The following is a 26,115-nucleotide window of genomic DNA, read 5'->3' as shown; positions in this document are numbered from 1 at the left end:
CAGACCCGGACCCCCCCACCCCCACATCTCAACATACACTGAACGTGCACACAACAGCAACAAACATTCAGGCAGACCCGACGCCTCCAACCCCCCCCCCCCCCAGCATCTCAACATACACTTCACTTGCACACAAACACATTCAGGCAGACCTGACACACACCCCACCCCTGCATCTCAACACACTGCACTTGCACACCAACACATTCAAGCATACCCGAGACACACGCCACCCCCACATCTCAACATACATTGAACTTGCACAGAAACACATTCAGGCAGACCCGACACACCCCACCCCGCATCTCAACATACACTGAACTTGCACACAAACACATTCAGGCAGACCCGACACACACACACCTCCCCTCCGCATCTCAACACACAATCCACTTGCACACAAACACATTCAGGCAGACCCGACACACACCCCACCCCCGCATCTCAACACACGCTGCACTTGCACATAAACACATTCAAGCAGACCCGACACCCCCCCACCCCGCATCTCAACATACACTGAACTTGCACACACACACATTCAGGCAGACCCGACACCCCCCCGACCCCCGCATCTCAACATACACTGCAGACATACAAATACAAACACACCCGACACACCCGCCCCACCTCCGCATCTCAACATACATACAAAATCAAAAAACACAGGACGGACCCGAGACAGACACACACACACTAAACATACAGCCCCCCCGCCCCATAATGTACTTACCCAGACGTGCTGGAACGCTGGCGAGGCTTCTGGCACTACGGGTGGCGTGGGTGTGACAAGGCTGAAATGCCTTCCGGCTTCAAGCCTTACTGGCCACGCCAGCCGTAGTGCTGGCACTCCATTGGTGCAGCACACATGCACTACGCAGCTCGTAGGAGCTGCGTGGTTTGTGTGCACTGAACCAATGAGGGCCAGTGTTTTGTCCGGCCCGGAAGACAACAAAGACTTTCCTAATGGAGGGGCGGCCGATGCTGCTTGCGGGCCGCCCTCCATTAGGAAAGTGTTTGTGCCTCGCGGGCCGGACAAAACAGCATGGCGGGCCGCAAATGGCCCCCGGGCCGTATGTTGTGCACCCATGCTCTAGAGTCATCACAGAAACTACTCCAGGATAAGTTCTGATTACTTCCAGTGATGATCTTGTATTACTCCAGGATGACTCCATGACAACTTCAGGATGGGTGGGGATTACTCAAGGATGGTTCCATGAGAACTTTAGGATGGGTTTGGAATTGTGAATGATTGTTGCAGACAACTCCAGGATGAGTTTAAATTATTTCAGCATGCTTCCTAAAGATTTCTGAAACGGGTTTTGATTACCCCAGGATGTATCCCTTTCAAGGCTGGTGGTATTACTTTAGGATCAGTCTAGTTAGATTTCAGAATAGTGTACTGGAAAACCGTAAGGGAATTTTACAGCTGTCACTTTCCATCTTTGCCTTCCATGATAGAGCACCCAAATGTTGTTAACTAAGTTGGCCGATTTAGTGTACAAAACTACAAATCCCCACCACTCGCCATGTCACAAACCAACCTGTAAACTCCTTCATTTCAGTTCCCACCTGGAACTAACATGGCCTTACACCCAATAAACTCCCACAATTACAAAGCACTGCACTACAATGCACACTGTCAGAGACATAAACAGAATCTGTTAAAGGTCTACCTGCACGACAGACTGCTGACAGTCACTTCACCCAATAGCACTAAGAGCCGCTAACAATTACCTAGTTTATATTATGCAGGTATAAATTGTTGACTTTTTAATATAGTATTGATGTGGCTATAAGAGGTCTTCAATCAAACATAGGCTCAGAAAGAGTTCAACCTTTTTTATTTAACAAATGCAGTATAACGGCATAGCTGTATTCTATAAGAATCAATAGGTTTGCAAAAAAACAAACAAATAAAAATCATCCATTCTGCATTTCAGAAGGTGCAGTCTTCTTTAGGCCTCTTCTGGCATTGCAAATTTTGGTGGCAAGTTTCCGTTTTATCACCCGGTAGTCCATAGTAGGCCACCTGTTGGCCTTGCAGACAGATCTCAAAAATTCTACAAAAAAAGAAAGTATATATGAATATAAATGGACATCTGAACAAGCATTGTTAAATTCCTTATAGTAGAATACATACAGGATTAACAAATGTTAAAATGTCAATTTACAAAGGTGTCACTATATTTAAATGTATTTGTACACAAAGGATGAAACGGGCTTAAAAGATAGATTTGAACTGAAAATGAATCATGGTGGTCTGTGGCTGCATTTAGAAGATTTATGGTCTTTAGTGGTCAAAGGGGTTAATATGTCTGAGATGTGGAGTCAAGCAGTGAGTCGATGGAAGATGGGGCAATCATGCAGAAACAAGATTGTCAGGTTGTGTAGATACAATTGTTTGATTTGTAAATTAGAAAATATCACACAGTTAGAAATAGAAAGCATAAGTGGATATGGGGAAATCGTTTTTTAAACACTTTCCTAATGAACAAAACCAGAAGATCCGGAAACACATGAGCCCAGAGATGCCAAAGCGCACCCTGCTTACATGGGTGACGCAACACCTCCTGCCTGAAAACCATGCATCACTGATTCGTTGAATTCTCGGATGGACTAACAAATATACAACACCCCAAAGTTAATACCATCATCCTGACTTTAATTACCCTTATTCTGCTTGGAAACCAGGAATGGGCAATGTGCAATGAATATGAGGGACGGGTTTTAAAATGTATTAGAAACAAATTACTTATTAGTCTAGAATAGAAGCAGTAGCGAACTGATACACCAACAGCTCTCGCGTAATGGCCACCATGTAGAAGTTAGTTAACTATAGTTTTCAAATTGGGAACGGTTCTGTTATGAGGGGGGGGCATAGTGTGGCTTTGGTGTCACAATAGGTCCATCCTATGGAACAATGTCTTTAAGATTTAAAAACTATACAACAAAAATGATCAGGGTGACTGAACTTACGTATACTCATAAAATTGACCCTACACAAAGAAGAACATTGCTCTAGGTCGAAGTATGAACAATTTGGCTTTTTGCCCAATTATTTTAATGCATAACATGTCATTTTCAAAGTAGTTTTTTAGAGCAGGACACAAATTCATAACATAATATCTGTGAACACTACATTTATGTTCTTCTTAGTCAAATTAGCTGTATCTAACTGCAAATAAACATGTATAATCCCTTACAGATTCTAGGGATTTTGGTGAACAAATAACATGTGAACATAGTACATAACAGTACACAATTTACAGTGTTGATACTGCAAAACGAAGGAAAGGAGTCAACACTACTGCGTTTCAGCCATTCATCAGCTGATCAGTAAAGCTGACAAGTGGTTGGCCTTCATCAGGACAGGAAACAAGTTGAACTGGAGGTGTCCTACTGCTCTCTGTCGGAAAATGACAAGAGATGTGTGGTTCAGAGTGTATACTAATACAGTGATTCATTATATTAATTTTAGGATGCATTTAATGCTAATTCATTATGTGTACTTCGTGTAGGGTCAATTTTATGAGTGCAAGTAAGTTCAGTCACCCTGATAATTTTTTGTATAGTATCAAAGTGACCTGGATAGAATAGGGCCAAGCAAGGAGCCCTTTGTTTTCCCATTTAAGGTTTAAAAGGATAACTCCATTTGTGGATTTTTTTTTGTCCCTTTGGTGTCCGGTCAATGCAGTCCCAAAATGTAAAGCAAGGGAAAGTTGGTTCAGGTTGGTTATGATTTAGGTAGAATCGCAAAATTCACGCGTTTAGTTTGCAATTTGGCTAGAACTACTCTTTAGCAGACATTTGAATGCTTAGATACTCAACAATGTATCACACTTGAAGGATTAGGCTTTATTTGCTTGATACTGGTATTTATTTCTCATTTGTGTGCACACAATTTTCTTGTACAGTTTTCAAAATGAATTAAACTAATATGTCAAAGTGATGATTAAACATTAGCTTTGGAAAAAGAATGAGACTCTTCAATGACCTACCATGTAAAGCATCAACCTTTTCTACATCAAGGACATCCCTGCCAGCTCTGGCTGCTGTTAATCCTTTAGCAGCAGCAAACTCATTCGGGGAAAAGAGAAGCTCACTGACACCATTCAAAAGGAAGCTTGCACCATCCCGAGAAGCTTTAGCCCTCTCCAAAAGTTTGTAGAGCTCTCGCTTTGATACAATTATATGTTTAAATCTGGTGGGGTCATTGGCATCCTTAACCAGTTGTTGCATATCCGCCTGGAAATATAGCACAATATTAACACAAACATTCATGACATACAAGTGCAGACGGTTTTATAAGCAATGATGGTTTGGTACAAAACCTGGGAGGGGAATTCCCTGCATAAGAAATGGGATTCCTAAACAGTGGGATTGATTTAAATCATAACATTTTTACTTTATGAGTCAAAGACCCTCTCGGCTGCTTTCTAGACTTGCACTTTGGCCGCTATGAATTAACTGTAGGAGAAGAACGTTCCACTGCTAGGATACATATATTGTATATGGAGTGGTTGCTGGTGTAAAAGCAGGAGAGTAGAGGCAAACAATCGAGTGCAAACATTTCTAATACAGCTATGTCTACACTACCACTATGGTGCAAATATCCATCATCTAGGTGATGTTTTATTTTTTAAGCTATAAATGGAATAATTGGCCTGGCCTGAATCTGTGCAGAATATTGCCTCTGAATTAATATTTACGCAAAGATTTGGTTATACACTGCAAGAGACCAATACATTAAGGAATAGAAACATGTTACAAAGGAATATCACCTCTTGTGTGGATGTTGTAGTGACCATTTCCAATAACTTCTCGGCTGATTCCGGGAATGAATCGGTACTCGTCAGAGCTGCCAGCGATGCCTGCAAATGATGTATTGCCAACTGATTGATTCTTTGCGTGGCTTGTAACTGTTCTACAATAAAGAAAATTTAAAAACTAGAGTTAAGGCACTTACTTTCTGGCCATCACATATACACTAAAACAGTGGATGAGGGGTGAATGGGCCAACATCAGCATTATTAAGCGAAAAAAGTTACAAATTGTGTTATGCAGATGAAACAAAACTGGAATGGAAAGTGAAAGGTAGTGCTGCAATTTAGCCCAGTCCACCTTCCCGTCAACCTTTTTCGCGGTTCCCACTTTTCTGATGTACTGTTAGAGGCGCTTGCCTTATAGATTGGTTACTAGACATTGGTCAATTACTGCACTAGTTACCTTTTAAGCAACGGTTCTCTGCACGTAGAGATGTTATTTCTGCCAGCAATTGTGCTTTATCTTCAGTATGATTATTTATAGGGCAATCCGATGAATAGAAGTCTTCATCAGCTTGTGGTGTATAATCTGGTAAGGTTGTAAAGTCACTCTCATCCAATTCCTCAGACACACCAATGGAAGCTGTGTGTGTGCTTCTACCAATGATGTTCTCTTCAATCTGGGTATGCTGCTCTTCACAGTATGCGGTAGAAGGATCTACAATGCAATACAATATCAGGTCACACACAGGTCAAATTAAATACTTATACTAGTACAAATTTGCATAGGTACAAATAGAAAGTAAACGTGTGGTATAAGAATAAACTAGCATCAGTTTAAACTAGTTTGTCACTTCAGATCATTCATTGTAAGTGGGCCAGGGAGTAAATTCTCCAAAGCGTTACGGAGTACCAATAGATGTTTGTGTGCAGTGAATTCTTTAACTGAATGCATCAATAAAAATGTTTTGTGGATATGTGCAACAAAATACTACAATGTACATTTAGAATGATCATAATGTACCTTGGAAGAAAAGTTCATCTGCTCTGTTTAAAGTCTCGGCATGGTCTTCCATCGCCTTCTTGGATGTTCCATATAGAGTGTTTGAATAATCTGTTTCTTCAATGAAATGCTCAGACTACAGCCAAACATAAAACCAGTGTTAGAATTGCATAATTGTCATACAGGTCTTGCTTTAAGAGACAGAGTGTAAAGTATGAATGCACAGAGTAGAAAAAACAAACATTTAATGACATCAGACTTAATTTCCCAACTTTAGAGGTAATCTGGTGGGTAGGAAGCAAGTCGAAAACATCCGTTTATTTTTGGAGCACTTTCACTCCTTTTTGTTTTTGGAATATTTGATTGTTTTTAGGAAGAATTGAGCTTTGGGGAGTGAAAGCATCTAGGAGACCTCTTATCAATAGAGTTGTATTGAGCATTAATATATTCTACCTCTGAAATCCATTTTTTGTAAGGTCCTCGTTTCTTTCCTTTTCTCCCAGGGCGCCTTACATCCATTTCTATTGTTATGGCTGTGTCGGTTGACAGAAATACCCTAATCAGATTACAAAGCAATTCAAAGTTAGTCAAATAATTAAGATAACAGAATACTCACTTTGAGATCAGTAAATCCCCAATGTGTCAAGGGTAAAGCCTGAGACTATGCTGGCCGAAAGTGGAAGCCAGAGGCCTAAACATAGCATGAACCCCTGGGTGAGAATGTTTGCCATCCCAGTCAAAAGCAGGTACCCAGCACCCTCAAAATCCCCAATGTGGCATGGGTAAAGCCTGAGACCATGCTGGCCGAAAGTGCAAGGCAGAGGCCTAAACATAGCATGCACTCCCTGGGTGAGAATGTTTGCCGTCCCAGTCAAAAGCAGGTACCCAGCACCCTCACAATCCGAAATGTGGCATGGGTAAAGCTTGAGACTATGTTGGGCCAAAGTGGAAACCAGAGGCCTAAACATAGCATGCACCACCTGGGTGAGAATCATTTGCCATCCCAGTCAAAAGCAGGAATCCAGCACCCTCACAATCAATACATTTCCATGCTGACTGCACCAATATATGCCAGTATTCACATGTATTCCTTCACACTCTATTCATGTTTGCTTTGCGCATAACCCAATAATCAACAACCATAACCAAAAGAATCTCTAGGATAAAAACCAAAAGAAAAACATAGGATCCAAAAAAGAAAGAAGCAATACAACAAACAGAACCACATCCCATCAACCATGGTCTCAACTACCCACAACCTACCAAATACAAGCAACAACAAACCACAAACAGCAAAGACTAAACCCACAAGACCAGGAAAAACACCAATTGAAAGAGGACGCCACTCAAAGGAACACAACCCACACACCAAGCTTCGCCATAAGAAAGACAAAAAAGCCAGAACAGACAAGAGAAATAAGGAACAAGTTACTTACCTGTAACTGTTGTTCTCCAGCATGGGTCTGGCATGGATTCACATGCTCATGAATATTCCTCGTCGTCATGCTGGGAATCCTAGGTAAACAAAAAAATGAGTATCAGTTTCGTTTCCGATCTGTCTTTCTTAGTAGTAACCAATCACTGGTCTCTGGGTCATACTGCCCCAGCCAATGACTGCCCTCTCCCTAAGCCCCGCCCCTGGTAGCCATCCTCAGATTTGGTAGCACGTAAAGTGGCAGTATGACCAAGTGAAGAGCCGCAGAGGGGTAGGAGGGAGGGTTCGCATGTGAATCCATGCCAGACCCATGCTGGAGAACAACAGTTACAGGTAAGTAACTTGTTCCTTCTCCAGCATGGGGTCTGGCATGGATTCACATGCTCATGAATATAAGAATACATAGCAGTACACACATGCACAACCACGGGAGGTGGCAAGGCTCTACATTAAGCATTACAAAAACTCAACATTAAGCACTCTTACCTCCTCACCAGGCCTACCTTCAGGTGAACAGGTTGCGCAGCACTGCTTGGCCGGCCCTGGACTCCTCCCTGGAATCCCGGTCGACGCAGCAGAATTTCTTGAAGGTGTGCATAGACCTCCACGTAGCAGCCCTGCAGATGTCCAGCAGGGGCACACCAGACAAGAACGCCGTAGTAGCAGCGATCGCTCTGGTCGAATGGGCTTCGGACGGTCGGGCAACGGTCGGTTTGCCAACCGATGACAGTGCATGATGTAGCCGAAGAGCCATCTGGAAATGGAAGCCTTTGAGAGGGCCTTCCCTTGATTCACAGGTCCAAAATTCACAAAAAGCTGTGATGTCTTCCGAAAACTCTTTGTGCGGTCCACGTAGAACTTCAGCGCTCTAGCTACATCCAGCGAGTGCAAAGTCCTTTCGTCCGGCGACAAAGGAGACGGGAAGAAAACTGGCAACACCAAGGGCTCGTTGAGGTGGAAGTCTGACGGCACCTTGGGCATGAAGGAGGGGTGCATCCTTAGCACCACCCTCGTCTCGTGGAGAGTCAAGTATGGAGGCTTGCAGGAAAGAGCCTGGATCCCTCCCACTCATCGTGCGGAGGCGATGGCCACAAGGAACGCTGTTTTCCACGACAGAAATTTCAACGGTGCCGAATGTAGAGGCTCGAATGGCGGCCCCATGAGCCTGGCCAGCACCACGTTGAGCTCCCACGCCGGGGCCGGAGCCTTCGCCGGCGGAAACGATCGGAACAGTCCCTTCATAAATTCTTTCACCAGGCGATGAGACCACAGGGATGACCGTCCCGTAGTTCTGGTGTAACGGGAAATCGCTGCAAGATGGATCTTGATGAAAGCATGAGCTAGCCCCGCGTTGGCCAGCGACAGCAGGTACGGCAGAACTTGAGGGGCTGTAATTCGCAAAGGGTTGATCTTCTGTGCACGGCACCAGACAGAGAACCTCTTCCACTTGTGTCCGTAGCACTTTAGAGTGGAGGACGCCCTGGCCTTTGCAAGCACCTCCTTGCAGTCCGCCGGGATATCATACCCTCCAAACTCTAGTGCTGCAGGAGCCAGGCCTGTAAATTCAGCGACTCCGGGTCGTGATGGAGAATGGCGCCTCCTTCTCTGGAGAGAAGATCTGCGTCCGTCGACAGTTTGACTGGTGGGGACGCTGACAAGTCCGGGAACCAGATCTGTCTCGGCCATGCCATTGCGACGAGGATCATCCTGCACCGGGACCTCTTGAGTTGGTTAACGAGTTGCAGTAGCAACGGCAACGGAGGGAACGCATACAGGAACAGGCCGTCCAAGGGAAACGAGACAGCATCGCCATGCTCCTCGGCTGGGGAAACCTGCTGGCGAACCTCTGGCACTTGGAGTTCATTGCCATCGTGAACAGGTCGATCTGGGGTTTGCCCCATCGTTGGAAGAGTCGATCCACTTGGTCCTGACGTAGTTCCCACTCGTGGCACGAGCGCAGCTCCCTGCTGAGTGAGTCGGCGATGGTGTTCTTTATCCCTGCCAGATGAAAGGGTACCAGAAACATCCCCTGGGCCACTGCCCAATGCCACAGACCCTGGGCTTCCTTGGGTAGGGCTGGGGATCTGGTTCCTCCCTGCTTCCGGATGTAGAACATCGTGGTGGTGTTGTCGGTGACGATCCTCACCACTTTGCCCTTGAGGGACGGGAGAAACGGCCTGAGGGCCCAGAACACTGCTCGGAGTTCCAGGATGTCGATGTGGAGTGGCCTCTCCTCCGGAAGCCAAAGGCCCTCGCGTGAAGATCTCCGGTGTGCGCTCCCCATCCTTCCAGGGAATCATCCGTCGTCACCGTCAACTGGTGTGCTGGGGTCTGAAAGTCTGTGCCCACCGCGAGATGCGCGCGGTTGCCCACCACCGAATTGCTTGGCGGAAAACTTAGTTGAGCGAGATCTTGTCCTCGAAACTGCCCACCGCTTGCATCCAATGGGCGTCGAGGAACTCCTGAGCTTCCCTTTTCCCGGGCCATGTCCACGAGGTAGGCCTCAGAAACTTCTGGAATCCTCCAAGAAGTGTAACTCGACGAAACAAACACCCTTGAGGGGCGTAGAAAATTCCAAAACGGGTCCCCGTTGATCGGAAGTAGAAACGGTGGCGCTTGAGGCTCGATTGACTGAAAAAATGCAAAACGCAGTAAAAGCTTGAGAGCTAAAGCACGAGGACTCCCAACACTTGAACGTGCGGTAAAAATCTGAGGATGGCTGACAGGGGCGAGGCTTAGGAAGAGGGTAGTCATTGGCTGGGGGCAGTATGACTCAGAGACCAGTGATTGGTTACTACTAAGAAAAACAGATCAAAAACAAAACTGATACTGATTTTTTCTTTACCAACGATTCCCAGCCTGACAACGGGGAATATTCATGAGCATGTGAATCCATGCCAGACCCCATGCTGGAGAATAAGAAAACCCAAACCACTCTGGGAAGGCACCGACCAGCATGATCCCACAACCCCCAAAAACTCGACAAACACCTCTGATGGCCCAATGAGACATTCAAATAACAGAGCAAAGACAGACTACATCGCTCTGTCCACATACAACAACGTGGTAAACAAAAACAGCACTGCAAGAACGAACCAACAGCCAACAAGTGTCACAAATGCAGACCCAACCAGAACACCAAACGTATGCGACAACTAATAAACCATCCCAATCCTGTTTCCACCATGGACAATACCCCAACCAGAACAAGCAACAAATTGGAATCCATCACACTCTACAGCCCCTATATCAACAAGAATGGAACAACAGAGGGGTAGGTACCCCATTTACCATCCGGAACGAACCAACCCGGCCATAAACTTCATCAATTTACTCTACAAAAAGGGACTGACCAACAAGGAACCACCCCACCCAAAAGACTCAACTGGGAAAAACCCACCTGGAATAGAAACCTAACCAGCAACACACCGGTCAGAACAAACAATACTAACAACAAAACAAAAGGGAAATCAAGCAACCTACACTGCAGCCTCCTCAACGTTACATCCATGGCAAAACACTCAACAGAAATCAATGATCTCCTAAGTGAAGGAGGCACAGACGTGCTCTTCCTTAAAGAAACCTGGCTATCAGACAACTATAAAGCCATTGCGAACAAAGCAATACCCAACAATTATAAATTAATGCACGCCAACAGAGAAAACCGAAGAGCTGGAATCGCAAATATACACAAAAAACACGGCTGAGCATCTCGAATCATAAAATCGCGGAAGACTATGGGCCTCATTCCGAGATTGGTGGTAGTCATGGCGCTATTTGCGCCATGACTGCCACCAATAACGGGTCTGGCACCTGTGTAGTTCAATGGGGACTTACCGATGTAGTCTGACCCTGGCGGGACCGGTAAATCCCCATTGAATATGCCATTCCCCATTCCCATTTGAGCTCCCATAGGGCTTAATGGGAATGGGGAAGGCGCTATTTATGGGCCTGCTAATGGCAGGCCCGTAATTAGCAGCTTGGTCCCCTAACGGGACCCGTAAGGGACGTGTGGTCCGACCAAACGTACCTTACGGGTCCTGTTAGGGGGATCTCGGAATCGGGCGGTAGGGGATTACCGGCACCGGTCTCCTTACCGGTGCCCGGTATCCGCTACTGCCCGACTTTGAATGACCCCCTATGAATCCCTCCTAATCGCGATAACGACCAATCCGACAGTGTTCCTCCGCTTTGCATGCAATTGTTGGACATTGCTTTTCCTGTTTTCTGTGCCAGCTTCGCTCCCCTCTCCCATTGGTTGCCTTTGGCCCTTAAGTTAATGGCAACAACCAAGAGGCGGGAGCCAGCCTCACCACCTAAGGCCCACAACGAAGGCCCTGTCTACCCCGGTCCACCACGGTATGCCACAAGCCACCCTTCTTATGATTCGTGAGTGTGCCCTCTCACTCCCCCTGCCAGTGTCTCCTTGCTCCCCCTGCCCCCCGCCAGTGTCTCCTTACTCCCCCTGCCCCCGCCAGTGTCTCCTTGCTCCCCCTGCCAGTGTCTCCTTGCTCCCTCTGCCTGCCACCAGTGTCTCCTTCTTTGCCCCCCTGTACACCGCCAATGTCTCCTTACTCCCCCGGCCCCCCGCCAGCGTCTCCTTGCTCCCCCTTGCCCCCCGCCAGCACCACCTTGCTCCCCCTGCTCCCACCAGTGTCTCATTGCTCCCCCTGCCCCTGCCAGTGTCTCCCTGCTCCCCTGTCAGTGTCTTCTAGCTCCCCCTGCCCTCCGCCAGTGTCTCCTTGTTCCCCCTGCCAGTGACTCCTTCCTTGCTCCCGCTACCCCTGCCAGTGTCTCCTTGCTCCCCCTGCCAGTGTCTCCTTACTCCCCCTGCCCCCCGCCAGTGTCTCCTTGCTCCCCCGCCAGTGTCTCCTTGCTTCCCCCTCCAGTGTCTCCTTGCTCCCCCCGCCAGTGTCTCCTTGCTCTCCCTGCCCCCGCCAGTGTCTCCTTGCTCCCCTTGCCTCCCGCAGTGTCTCCTTGCTCCCGCTGGCCCCCGCCAGTGTCTCCTTGCTCCCGCTGGCCCCCGCCAGTGTCTCCTTGCTCCCGCTGGCCCCCGCCAGTATCTAATTATTCCCCCTAGCAGTGTCGCCTTCCTTACTCCCCCTGCCAGTGTATCCTTGCTGCCCCTGCCCCCCGCTAGTGTCACCTAGTTCCCCCTGCCCCCTTTACCAGTGCCTTTTCGCACCCCTCACTCCCTACCCCCTGCTACGATCTCTTGCCCCCTCTCTCCCTTATCTTGCCTTACACCTCTCGCCCCCCTCACACCCTCTTCTTTCTCTCCTCCTTCCCTTCACTCCCTCTGTCAAATTCCGGTACTACCCCAATTGCCTTTCAGGCATATTAATTTGCAGCCGCCTGCCTGGTCAGCCGCCGTCGTCCCGCCCCCCCCCCTCTAGACTATTTCTTAGCACCATCTTCAACAGTCATTGACCTCTAATGGATAGTCACTTGTTTTGTTCCTCACCTTACCCTTGCTCTCCTCTCCCTTTACCTCCCCTCCTTCCCCCTCCTCTTGTCACTCTTGCACTGCAACAATTGTCATCAGACATAGTAATGTTACCGCTAGTTTTGTCTCCTTTTTTTCCTCCTTATCCTCTCCCTTTTGGCTACATGCACTTGTACCATCTGTTATGATTTGATAGTTATTTTTCACATTCTGTACTGTTTCAAAAACTTGTAAGAATGTAACTGTATTCTCCCATGTTCCCTCCCTCCTTGAAGCACTTTGAAACACATTGTGTATAGGCGCTATACAAATAAACTATCAATCTACAGACCCCCTTCTTACAACCCCAATTTAGCAACAAAACTAGCGGAAGAAGCCACCATACTATCAACCCGCCATAACAACCTAGTCATACTAGGAGATTGCAACATATGGTTCGAAAAAGAAAATGTGTACACAACAACTCTGCGCACTCCTACAAACCTTGCAGTTCAAGCAAATAGTAAATGGATCCACCCACGATGCCGGACAAAGCCTGGATGCAATTTTCTGCATGGAAGAACTAGGCGCTTCAGCGCCACCTACACCAACTGTGTGGAGTGACCACTACTCGATACCATTCTACATCACACCCCAAACCCGCCTACTAGCCTGGAAGGAAATACTCCACACCAGTAAGAAAATAAAACGATAAGAACTTGGGCCTAGAGGCCATAACAAAACTTCTAGACGCAACTGTCCCAAGCAAAAGAGATACCACTGATACAAACATAGATACAACAGAAGACACACAACAATTGGATCACCAAGGCCCTTGACCAATTAGCACCAGCTAAAACATTCAAAGCAATACCAACATTTTTTTTACAAATGCCAGAAAAATGGTTCACAGAAGAACTGAATAAACTCCAAAAAAAACAACTGCAAAATGGAAACAAAATGGAGAGAATACACCAGACAAGACAAAATAAAATACCACAGACAACTCAAACTGTACAAAGTAACAGACCTCAAAGCAAAACAAACTGTACCACGCCACAAGAATAGAATCAGCAAACAATCCACAGAAAGAACTCTTCCTGCATAAATTCCATCACCCCTACACAAACACTTTGTTACAAAATCACCAACCACCTGAGAGCAAAAATAGACAATACAAGAGACCAACAACCTAGCAGGGGCAAATACAACAACTGGACCAAAAACACCCGAAAAAACACAGATTACAGCAAAACTCATCTGCCTAGAACCAATCACAAAGGAAACATTTGCCAGACTGGTCAATGACACCAATCACCAAGGGACCCCTGCCCCCCAGACGTCTTCAAAGCAATCCTCAGCCACAGAACCCCAGCAACACGCTTCTGCAACCTAATGAACCTATCACTCAACAGAGGAATAGTACCGTCCTCCTTCAAATCAGAGTACATCAAGCCACTCATAAAAAAGGTCCATAAGTGCAGAAGACCCAAGCAACTACAGAACGATGTCTAAACTGCCCCACCCAGCGAAGATCCCGGAGAACCACATCTACAAAATCCATCAAACACGTCGAAACAAACCGAGTACTCGACCAATCACAAGTTGGCTTCAGACCTATGAAAGGAACAGAATCAGCACTCCAATCGATATAGGACGACCCGAAAATAAATGCAGACAACACCCAATCGGCCCTCCTTCTACTGGACATTTCAGCAGCTTTTGACAATCAGCCACGCAAGATGAATAAAAAAACTGATGCAATGTGGCAGGAATCCGCCCTGGAGTGGCTTACCTTATTTGTAACAAACCGAACCAAAAGAACCTACCTACTATCGTTCATCTCAAACACCAAAAATAAATCATGCAGAGTCCCAGAGGGTTGCAACCTCTCCCCTCTATTTTTCAACATATACATGTGCCCACTGATGAAAATCATTTGATCCCACCGACTTACCACCTACAACTATGCAGACGACAAAACTGATTGTGAAAACAAAAAGAACACATGAACAAAATAACAACCCTCAACAACTGCCTCAAAGACATATACAACTGGATGACAACAAACAATCTCAAACTGAACCCGGCAATAACTAAAATAATTCTCTCACCCGCAGGGTTCAACAGAGGGAACCCACAGTTGGTCTGGCCAATCGGCATGGGAACGCAACCAGAGACTACCAATATAGTAAACAACCTAGGAATACTCACGGACAACAGACTATAACAAGAACCGCAGGTCAAGTCACAGGAAATGCTTTTTCCTCCTACAACTATTCAGAGGATTACTTGCTACCTCTCCTTCCACAGAATCCTCACAATCATATCCCTGATGCTCACAGGAATTATCTACACAAACAGCCTGTATGTAGGAATGCCAGAAAGAAAGACTCATGAAACTCCAAAGGGTGTAAAATACAGCAGCCAGGATCCTACTAAGACTAAACAGAAGAGACCACATCACTCCAGCACTGAAAGCCCTACACTGGTTACCAGTAAAAAAGCACATCAAATTCAAAGCACTCTGCATCGCCCACAAAGCATTGCACAGACAAGGAGCGGAACTCCCCCAAGACAAGATTAGCCCGTATTGCACAGGAAGGGAACTAAGATTCAACACCTACAATTAGAAGCAAAACATAACGAAAAAAGGAAATTTCGGCGGCACAGCGTTCAAACGTCTAATAGCCAACACCTGGAACAACATGGCCAAAGTAATTAGAACCACAGAAGACCACATCACCTTCAGGAAAATGCTCAAAACATGGCGATCAAGCAGATAATGACAACCTAGAAGGGACACCAGCAACAACAACAACGCAGAGACAAACAACTAGAGAGGAGACGAGAGGGTCCAAAGAACCGCAAACAAGAACCTGGCTAGATACCGTCAAGCGGCATCCAAAGGGGAGCCCAGAGAGAGACCACAACAAACTGACCAACTTTACTAACCCTCTACCCTTCATGCTTCTACATAACTGACACCTCTACACCAGATCTTGGACTAGCCACACTCAAAGATACAGAGAACCATTACAATGCCGACATCCAGAGTGAACTACCCACATAGCCCAATACCATGTAAAATGCAGCAACTCACCAAGATGCCCGACTGTCTTACAGCTACGACCACCTGTGACTGAATCCCTTATATACACTATCTAACCAGTGCACACAACCAACCCATCATATTCACACAACACTAACACCAACACAAAACACTGCCACACACCCGAGGCATGAAATCGTACTCATACGATTACAATACGTGAAGCGGCTCATAAGTTTCCACATGCAAAACACTCACAGGCGCCAGCTTCACCTGGTTCTGAACCTATCCTCTCATCCTTTTCTCCACTAAGCCCCCACCACACATTTTTGCAGAGCCACGCAAGCACTTGTAGACTGCCCCTGGGTGGTAGTGGTGCAGTACATATCAACTTAACATAATGGCAGTAATGATACTATAAGAAAACCAATAAAAAAACTATAAGAAAACATTCCCACCATGGCTCTCCCACACACTCCTGTTGGCTTCGCCTTTAAAAATGTCTTGTCACAAGAAAGCATGTCCAAACTAGCTGCACAATGCAGGTGATTTCAGATGCGTTATAATGCTTACCATGTTTGCTTTACCCTGGATACCCAGAAAAAAAAGCCACAGCACAGTAAGAAATGGCTTGACTGGCTGCCCTAGATGCCAGTCTAGACACATAACACTCATCATGCTTGCTGTCATAGAATCCCAGTAAAAAAATATATCATACCACAGCAAAGAATGGCTAGAATGGGTGCCCTAAAATGCCAGCACAGCCACATAAAAGCGCTAATTAAAACCATTTTTTTTCTAACCAGCATTTTGTACTGGCTTCTATGATGGATGACCATTAAAATGTGCATCGCGATTGGGATTCCAAGATTGTCGCAGAGGGGAAAGCAGCGGGATAGTGGATCTCTGACCCCACAGGACCAAAGACAATAAAGATAGATTAAATGAGCCTTCCCCAGCCAGGGATTTATCAATGTAGGCTGAGGCGGTGGAGTGCAACAGCCTGGATCGCTGGGAGGACTTTGGCAGAGGCGGGTGTGCAGCCTTAGTCTCTGCGGTATCTGAGGTGTGGGGGCCCTGCGCCTGCGGCTGGCCCAGCTGCGAGACACGCTGGTAGACTACGAGCAAGAAGAACCATTCGGGGAGACCCAAGGTGGCAAAGGATCTAGTGCGGCTGCGAGGCAGGGTGGTGTAAAGCATCCGCTGTTGGACGGCAGAGGAGCCCGTCAGGAAGGAGCTGCCTGCGATATTGGAGGCACACCAGGGCTGGATTCGTGGAGCAGGGGCTCCCCTGCAGGCGAGCACCAGCAGGAAGATAGAGGCACGACCGAGCCGTCCCCGTGCCGGAGATGCAGCACCTCATCAGAGAGATCAGGAGGATCCAGAGGGGCTATACCCGTAGGCCACTGCTGAAAGCTGCGTAGAAGAGAAGAGCACCTGGAGCGGCCGAGAAGAGCCGCACAGTGAAAGTCAAGAAGCAGGAAGCTGGCGACCTTGAGGGGCTAGACTCCCCCTTGCACCTGCTTGGGGGAAAACCATCACAGCAGCAGTGATCGTCATATCAGACCAGGTGCCCATAACGATTACCTTAAATATGGGGCAGAACCAACTAGGCCTATGACAGTGGAAGTTCCCTAGCCACAGCCTTACGGGTGGAGTCCTATGTGAGGACAAACAAAATCTTGGATTACTTTGCACTTAATGCAACAAAGGGTGTATGGGACATGTTGGTGTGGGACGCGTTTACGGCTATGTTGAAAGGGGAGCTCATTTTGATGAAGTGCCAGAGGGACAAACAACTAGGTCTCTTACAGGAGGAATTGGAAGCGAAACTTAAACAAATAATGGCTCAAATGGCAAATAACACGGGAAGTACGGTGCTACAGGAATATCGGCTGATTGGGGCCAATTGGATGTTTTAAAGACTAGAGCTGCAGAGCGTTCATTGCTTTACCTCCAACAGAGGTATTATGTCAAAGCTAATAATGCAGATCACCGGTCAGCAAGGTTGATTAGGAAAATAGAAGCGTCAAGGACAATCCTTAAAATAAATGTGCCGGGGGGAAGAGGCAAAGAAAGCACTGCTCTACCCGACATAATATAAGTCTTCACAGAATCCGGTCTTCTACACATCAGATTCCCCTGAGGAGGGAGCCCAAAGAGAATACCTTTCCCAGTGCCCTTTCCGTAAGATCACTCCTGAAGGATGGGAAGAACTTGAGGGAGCCATTACTCCCAGAGAAGTAAGGGCGGCTATAGTTGCCTTGCCACCAGGAAAGGGTAAGGGCCCTGACGGCTTTCCAGCAGGCTTCTACAAAACCTTTAGAGAGGCCCTGATACTGCACTTCGTCCAGCTCTTCAACTCTTTTTGAGGGGGAGGGTGGGAGTATCACCCGACAACAGAAGAAGCCATGGCTGTGCTGCTCCCAAAGCCAGGTAAGGATATCACTATGCGGTTGCCCATATTAATCTAGACATAAAGATCTACACCAAGGTTCTGGTGTCACGCCTGTATAAGCTCCTCCCCAAACTGATTGGTTCCGACTAGTCAAGATTTATTAGGCATAGGCAGACCTCAAATAACATTCAGCGGTTCTGTCATCTGATTGAAAAAGTAAATTAATTGAGAACCCCTGCACGTACACTAGCGTTGGATGCTGAGAAGGCATTCGACCGGGTCGAATGGAAATTCCTCTTCCAAACCATGGAGGTTAAGGGATTTGGTTCTAAATTCATTTCAATGGTAAGAGCTAACTAACAAACTCCCTTCTTACGCCTGGCAATCAACAGGCAACTTTCCCCCGAGGATCACGGTCTCACGAGGCACTAAGCAGGGTTGCCTGCTCTCCCCGCTCTTATGCGCCATCCACCTGGAGCCAGCATCACACCCCCCCCCTGTATATTAGGGGGATTCCCTTTGGGGGTGAGGAGCATAGAGTTGCAGCGTTTGCTGATGACATGCTCCTGTTGATCAGAGAACAAAAACCCTCATTTGCAGGGGACCGTACAAGACCTTCTATTTGGGGCGGTGGCAGGGTTAAAAATAAATGCCCACAAGTCAGAGTTATCAAATGTGACCACCACCTCAGAAAAGGTTCAGGAATTGTGGCGTATAGTACCTATAGATGGGCAGAAACTGGCATTAGATATTTCGGGGTCCAGAGTACTGGTTCTCTGGGCGCTCTTTATCGTGCCAACTACCTGCCCTTAGTGGAAAAGCTGCTCCAGCTGCTGGCAGAATGGGTGCCCTTATCAATATTCTGGATGGGGAAGATAAATGCCCTTAAAATGGTGATTTTGCCAAAAATCATGTATTGTTCCACGGCCCTGCAAGTGAGGGTTCCCAAGGTTTCTTCAGGACCATTCAAAAACACATGTGGTCATTTATTTGGAACTGCAAGAGAACAAGGATAGCTATGCAAATGCTAATGTCTCCCAGAAGCAAAGGAGGGCTGTGAGCGCCAAACTTCCACCTCCATTTCCTTGTGGCTCAAATCAGAGTGAGCCAGGATTGGTTTAGAGGTGACGGTGGGAAGGTCTGGTGTCAAATGGACAAAACGACATTGGGCTTGCTGCTGTGTTTTGGTGACCCAAGGGGGATAGTCATGAAAACATGTACCATAGCAGAACAGAGGCCCTAGTGGGGGACACATGGTATTAGCTAGTGCGGAGGGTGAACTTTACCACCTTCCCCTCCCCACAGATGTCGATGTTTAGGAATCCCCAGTTCACACCGGGTATGGAAAGGGGTGTCTTCAATGGGTGGAGGCAGCAGGGTGCTGCAAACTACGTGTCATATTCTCGGGTCAGCACATTGAATCCTTTGCACAGTGCATGCAGGACTTCGGGCTAGAAGAGGGGGAGAGGTATAAATACTCTCAACTGAGGCACTGGCTTAAGAACCCACTGGTCAGGTCAGTGGCCACCAGGGATCTCACACCCTTTGAATGGTTCATAACGGTAAACACAGGGACAGGCATTTGATAGGAGCGTTATATGGGATTATAGCAAAAGGGACAAGGAGCCAGGCATGGCACTATATGGAGCGACGGGAAACTGCAATGGGGAAGCCGCTGGAGGGGGAACTTTGCACTTAGTTATGGGCAGATATCCACAAGCTCAGGCAGGCCATCCAGATTCAGGAGATGTGTTATGTTATGTTATTTTGCATTTATATAGTGCCTTATATACCATTGGTATGGTCTGAAGGCGCTGGTAGGTTGAACGCCCTTGGGAACCGAAGTTCATATCAGTAGAGGGAGTAGAGAGGGTCAAAAGGTGCGTGTGAGCACCGGGTATCTGTGCAGCTTGTGCGGTATCCGTGTAATAGCTGCTTTCTAGCGGTAGGTGTGATGGTTGAGAGGTCAGGAGTATGTGTTCGTTCTGGCAGGATTTATCCAGATCGGATGTGGCTGCGTTAGGCCTGAGGAGAACGCCTGGCTGGGGGGTGTGTAACCAGCAGTGTTTACTTAGAATGATGTGGAGTGAGCGGCGGATGTTGATACGAGAACAGTTATACCGAATGGTGTCATAGTATCCCTGTGTTCTAGTTGAGTGGTGATGTAAAGGGGAGAGTAAGCATGATGGGTTATATGCTCTTTCAAACGTTATCTGCATTTCAGACCATAGTATACACGTCACGCAATTCTATGCGCTCCTGTCCGTTCCATGCACCCCAGTTTGCTCTATACATTCCGGTCCGCTCCATGCACTCATGCATTCCGGCCTGCCCTGCGCGCTCGGGTCCGCCCTGCGTACTCTAGTCTGCCCCAACATTCACAACTCTGTCTAGGTGTGGACATGCTAACATTCAAAGTCCCATCTAGAAGCAACGCAGTCCAATATTCACAATTCTGTCTAGGTGTGGACATGCTAACAATCACAATTCTGTCTCCAAGTGTGGACATGCTAACAATCACAATTCAATCTAGATGCGACGCAGGCCAATGTTCACAATTCTATCTAAGAGTGGGCATGGAAGTATTATGGCACTCTATGTTATTGGTAGATAAGATAGAGTGGCAGGGGTTTTCTGGAGTAGAGTAATTGCTCTACTCCCCACCCATGCCACACTCACGGTTTTTGTTGGTGTCTGTTGGCTGCTGGCTTCCTTGGCGTCCCCTTGCGGACACCTGCTGACACTTCCTGGAGCCGCCTCTGTTGGAGCCGCCCTTGGCTTTGGGGCCCTTAGCCGGGGGCTGCACGGGCAGAGGGCTGCCCTGGGAGGACCAGTGATGAAGGGTGAGAGGACCAATGAGAACGGGCCTGAGCGGGTTGGAAGGCGGGAGGGAAGGGAGAGCAGGAAGAGGGTGCGGAGTGGGAGCAGGCTGCTGGGGGATCAGAAAGGCCTCTGGATATGGGGTCAGCCACAAAAGCCTGCTGCCTCTGGGTGTGAAGGAGGCAGGCAGGGGGCACTGCAGCCGCTAGGCCCAACGAGGAGTCAGGCTCCACCAATCACGGGAGGGGGTGGGCCAGGAGGCGGGAGGAGGGACGCGAGAAAAAGGCAGGGGAAGCAGGATGGCGATCGGGGGCAGGGGGTCAGCCACACAGGCCGAGATGTTGCTCCCCAGGGCCCAGGAGGGTCCTGGGGGGGGGTGCACTCACCTGCTGCCTCTGGGTGTGAAGGAGCCACACACATGTGGGTTAAGATAATGGTCCAATGGCATCTCACCACAGAAAAACAACACATTCTACCCAACTGCGTCAGCGCTCTGCTGGAGGGGCTGTGAGGAACTGGGATTGTGGAAGCATATCTGGTGGGAATGCCCAGTCATACCGCCTTATTGGGACATGACCTGTGCAGCAATTAATAGTATTTTTGGGAGTCAGATACCAGAGAACACAATGATGGCCATCCTGGGAATGGGGGTGGGGGGTGGTTCTGGAACATCTACCCTACAAAGCTTAAAGAAAGACATACATCATCCCGACAGTGGCAGCAACGCTTGTGGTGGCACACAAATGGAAACAAAAAGCTGCTCACACAGAACAGGAATGGGTTAGTAAAATCTGGAACTTTGTGGCACTGGAGCGGGTGACCCATTCGATTCAAGGGGATCACCAAAGGTTTCTCTCAGATTGGGACATTGTCCTGCATCACATGCAGCGGTACTCGCAGGCCACATGGTGCCCGAGGAAAATGAGATTGCTGGGGCTGTTTTAAGTACTCGCTCAACTTTGGGTGGGCGCCTTCACAGGAAGCTGAAAGGAGTTATGGCTGAAGTTTCTGGGGAGATGAGGAATGGGGGGTGGAAGACTTTTTTCTCAAACGGTGCAGGGGCCCATACACCGACTAGCGAGAGAGCCGGCCACTCACAGAAACTTGGGTAAGGGAGCGATCTATACAGTGTATGGACTCGGGTAAGGAGACAGGACTGGGTGCGTTGTTGGTTACATGTGTTGGGATCAAGGGGGAAGAGGGGAGAAGGTGGGGGCGAGAAGGGAACGGGAGGGGGTTACATGTGTTTTTACTGTTTTTTAAAAAAGTGCCTTGTTACTGTGCTGCCCTGACCAGCCAAAATCAGCTCCCTGGCCCAGCATGAACACACCCACATTATTTAACTCACCGTTCAGTCGCTTATTCACACACAGCATTCACTCACTCATTGCATGAGAGGATCATTAAGTGACCTACCCGTACAGTTTATACCCCCCCAGCACTTGAAAATGCCCAATACTCCTTTCCACCCTCTGGAAAGGGGTATTGGGCATTTGCGCAGTTGTGCATTTGGCGGGAAAAGAGCACCTCAATGTGCACAACTCTGATGGACACATTTAAATATCCTTTGTGTACGGTTAACCACCTTTTTGGCGCAAGTGAAGTGAATGAGCATCCCATCAACTGCTCCAAACACGTTTAGAAAATCGTGGCACACTGGTTTATCCTTACCGATCACTTCTTTATGCTATACGTTCATTTCAGAGTGTGTGGTTCGAGGTGTCAGAGGTGAATTAGGAAAGGACACACAAGAAGGAAAGAGTGAATGGGTTTTTTACTGTTCCTGCAGTCATTAACCTCAGATTTGCTCATGAGCAGGTATTGTGTTAAATACCACTAGCTCCAGAGCAGATACTGTGACTGGAATCGTTAGTCCCACCGTACATACTGTGCAGAGCAGGTATTGTGTCTGTAGTTTTAGCGACCATGGCAGGTATTCTGTCATATTTAACGGATTAGGAGGTACTGGCATCGGTATCCCAGATCCGGTACTGTTTCTGTCATTATTACCCTCAGGTCAGGTATTGATGTAGCCGATGATCAGGTCCGCGTACTGTATCGGAAGTAATTGCAGGTATTGTCTCTGCACTCATTCGCTCCAGCCATCATAGGATGTGACCTCCACCATTAGCGCTAGAGAAGGTACTGTCTGCTACTATTCATCAGAGCGTTGTGTCTGAGGCCATTAGACCTAGAATAGCCACTGTGCCTGCAGTTCTTATCCACAGACGGGTCATTAGACCCAGGGAAAGTACCGATCTGCAGCCATTAGCCCTGAGGAATCATTGCTTTCAGAGAAGGCACAGGGTCCACTCGACATAGTACAAATCTGCGATCATTAGCCAGCGCAGGTATTATTATATATGTAGTCACTTACACCAGAGCAGTGGATGCACAACAGTTATTGCATTGCGAGCATCCCAGAGCCTGAACTGTACGTAAATTTGCTTCGGAGCTGCCGCCCTTTGTAATTTCAAAACCGGATGTTTACTAAGTCACGTACTTACAATGTTTAATAAAGGGCTCCTCTTGCCAATAAAACAACAAAGGGGTGAGAACGTCTAAGCTAATGGATGCTAAAAAAATGCATATACAATTCATTACACGAGCTAGATCGCATACACTCACCTGATGCTGCCTGGAAACAGGAAGTTCTTCTTCTTCTAAATTATCGAAAGCGAGAAACAGAAAGGGTAGCGACTAGTTCCCATCCGAGAAAAGGGCCATAGCAACGGCCCGCCCACTCTTCAACACGTGGTCTGTGATGTCATCCCTGCGATTTCCGTCGGAGCAATGAAGCGGTTCCGGGGCACTTTCTTGCTCGGGATGCAGCGGGATTTGGGAAGCGGGAAAGCTGTCGCTGCTGGTGCAAGGGCACTGAATGCTTTCGGCTTGTAGCGGGCATTTTATTTTGAATACCGGAACGTTTCTATGAGATCCTGGAGCGTCGGACTTCGTCTGGGCAAGGCTCAAGCTGCAGGAGCAGCTGCAATCCGTGTGCTGTTGGCTGGCTGCAAATACAATTAGCATTTTCATTCGAAATACCATGAACGTTCCTGCAAACCACCAGATTTCCTCAGGGAAGCGGGAAATTGCATTTATTTTAAAAATCACGTTTAGCTATTCACCATGGAAGGTATGGAGGGCTAAGAAAAGGAACAGGGAGACAGTGGATTGTGGTGTTTATCTAATCAAAGGGGACTAATAGAGTAATTTAATCTTTCATGAGGGTGTGTTTAGGATGGGTGGTTTTAGAGGGGTCGACTGCGGCTGAGCATCTGTTGCAAGGGGAAGGAGCATCTTGTTATGAAGGGAGGTTGGGGCATTATGGTATTGGTCTAGACTAGAGGGAGGGATGGGGCATCTTGGTTGGGCCTGAATGGTTGGATAGGGCACGCTGGTGTAGGTCTGGTGGGATGGGGCACATTGTTGTGGTTCTGGAGGAAGGGGGCACATTGGTGTGTGTCTGGAGTGAGGGATAGGAACATAGTGGTGTGGATCTGGGGGGAGGGATAGGGACAGTGGTATGGGTTTGCAGGGAGGGTTGGGGTACATTGGTGTGTGTCTGAGGAGGGATGGGTGTGGGTCTGGAGGGTGGTATGGGCCATCTAGGTGTGGGTTGGGAGGGTAGGATGGGGCATCTTGGTGTGGCTTTGGAGGGAGGTGGTGGAGCACATTCATGTGGGTTTGATGGGAGGGATGGAGCACATTGGTGTGGGTTTAGGGGGAGGCATGTGGCACATGGGTGTGTTTCCAGAGGGAGAGATGGGGCTCAGTGGGTCTTGAGGGTGGCATTGTTCATCTAGGTGTGGGTTGGGAGGGTGGCATGGGGCATCTTGGTGTGGCTCTAGAGGGATGGGGTGGGGGCACATTGGTATGGGTTTGATGGGAGGGATTGAGCACATTGGTGTGGGTCTGGGGGTAGGGACTGGGCACCTGGGTGTGTTTCCGGAGGGAGAGATGGGGCACAGTGGGTCTGGAGGGTGGCATGGGTCATCTAGGTGTGGCTCTGGAGGGAGGGGGTGGGGCCACATTGGTGTGGGTTTGATGGGAGGGATGGGGCACATTGATGTGGGCTAGGGGCAGGGATGGGACACATGGGTATGTTTCCGAGGGAGAGATGGGGGACAGTGGATATGTTTCCGAGGGAGAGATGGGGCACAGTGGGTCTGGAGGGTGGCATGGGTCATCTAGGTGTGGGTTGGACGGGGCATCTTGGTGTGGCTTTGGATGGGGGCACATTGTGGGATTGGGGGGTGGTTCATCTAGGTGTAGGTCTGGTGGGCAGGATGGGGGCATCTTGCTGTGTGAATGGAGGGATGGTGGCATCTTGGTGGGGTCTGCAATGCATAGGGGCACGTTGGTGTTGGTCTTGTGGCACATTGGTGTGGGTTTGATGTGGGGGCTGGGCACATTTTTTTTGGGTTTGATGGGAGGGACGGGGACATTGGTCTGGGGAGGGATGGCCGCATATTGGTGTGGGTCTGGAAGGAGAGGATGGGGCACATTGGTCTGGGGCATACTAGGATGGGTGGTTTTAGAGGGGGTTGGCTGGGGCTATCTGCGTGTGATTCAGTATCGGCACATGGGCATCTGTTGCAAGGGGAAGGGGCATCTTGCTATGTGTAGGGAGGATGGGGCATTATGGTATTGGTATAGAGGGAGGGATGGGGCATCTTGGGGTCTGGATGGATAGGGGCATGCTTGTGTGGGTCTGGCAGGAAGCGGCACATTGGTGTGGGTCTGGTGGAAGGGGCACATTGGTGTAGGGCTGGAGGGATAGGAACGTGTGGGTCTGAGCAGAGGGATAGGGACAGTAGTGTGGGTTTGGGGGACATGGGTGTGGGTCTGGAGGGAGAGATGGGGCTCAGTGTGTCTGGAGGGTGTCATGGTCATCTAGGGTTGGGAGGGTAGGATGGGGCATATTGGTGTGGCTCTGGAGGGAGTTGGTGGGGGGCACATTCGTATGGGTTTGATGGGAGGGATGAGGCACATTGGTGTGGGTCTGGGGGGGATGGATGGGGCACATGGGCGGGTTTCAGAAGGGAGAGATGGGGCACAGTTGGTCTGGATGTGGCATGGGTAATCTAGGTGAGGGTTGGGAGGGTGGGATGGTGCATCTTGGTGTGGCTCTGGAGGGAGGGGGTGAGGGCACATTGGTGTGGCTCTGGAGGGAGGTGGTGGGGGCACATTGGTGTGACTCTGGAGGGAGGTGG

The 26,115-nt window shown here is 48.3% G+C and overlaps 1 protein-coding gene across 3 annotated transcripts; it reads right to left on the bottom strand.

Annotated features, from left to right (window-relative positions):
• Positions 1 to 1,827: 1,827 nt before the first annotated feature.
• On the bottom strand, positions 1,828 to 23,678 carry LOC138453308 (uncharacterized). 3 transcript variants are annotated; one of them, XM_069606007.1, is made up of 8 exons: positions 23,528 to 23,649; positions 7,206 to 7,284; positions 6,223 to 6,325; positions 5,791 to 5,905; positions 5,230 to 5,484; positions 4,785 to 4,927; positions 4,002 to 4,248; positions 1,828 to 2,063 (listed from the first exon to the last, which is right to left on the bottom strand). In XM_069606007.1, exons 2-8 carry the CDS (start codon positions 7,226 to 7,228, stop codon positions 1,924 to 1,926), a joined length of 1,026 nt encoding a protein of 341 aa, XP_069462108.1. In that variant the 5' UTR covers positions 7,229 to 7,284; positions 23,528 to 23,649; the 3' UTR covers positions 1,828 to 1,923. The 3 variants fall into 3 exon arrangements, with proteins under 3 accessions (XP_069462108.1, XP_069462109.1, XP_069462110.1); XM_069606008.1 differs by lacking the exon at positions 7,206 to 7,284 and having other exon boundaries at positions 23,528 to 23,656; XM_069606009.1 differs by lacking the exons at positions 6,223 to 6,325; positions 7,206 to 7,284 and having other exon boundaries at positions 23,528 to 23,678.
• Positions 23,679 to 26,115: the final 2,437 nt, after the last annotated feature.

Source organism: Ambystoma mexicanum, chromosome 4p (assembly GCF_040938575.1).
Source record: "Ambystoma mexicanum isolate Mex_15411 chromosome 4p, UKY_AmexF1_1, whole genome shotgun sequence".
NCBI lineage: Eukaryota > Metazoa > Chordata > Amphibia > Caudata > Ambystomatidae > Ambystoma > Ambystoma mexicanum.
The sequence above is the reverse complement of the archived record's forward strand: the minus strand, read 5'-3'. Positions and strand labels throughout refer to the sequence as shown.

Bases quoted from the DNA above. Each gene is read 5' to 3' on its own strand.
- LOC138453308 (XM_069606007.1), bottom strand. From the start codon at position 7,228: ATGCTGGAGAACAACAGTTACAG. The intron at 5,906-6,222 runs GTAGAATATATT...GTTTGGCTGTAG, and splicing joins ACAAAAAATGGATTTCAGAG to TCTGAGCATTTCATTGAAGA. The intron at 4,928-5,229 runs GTAACTAGTGCA...TCTTTATTGTAG, and splicing joins AGAGAACCGTTGCTTAAAAG to AACAGTTACAAGCCACGCAA.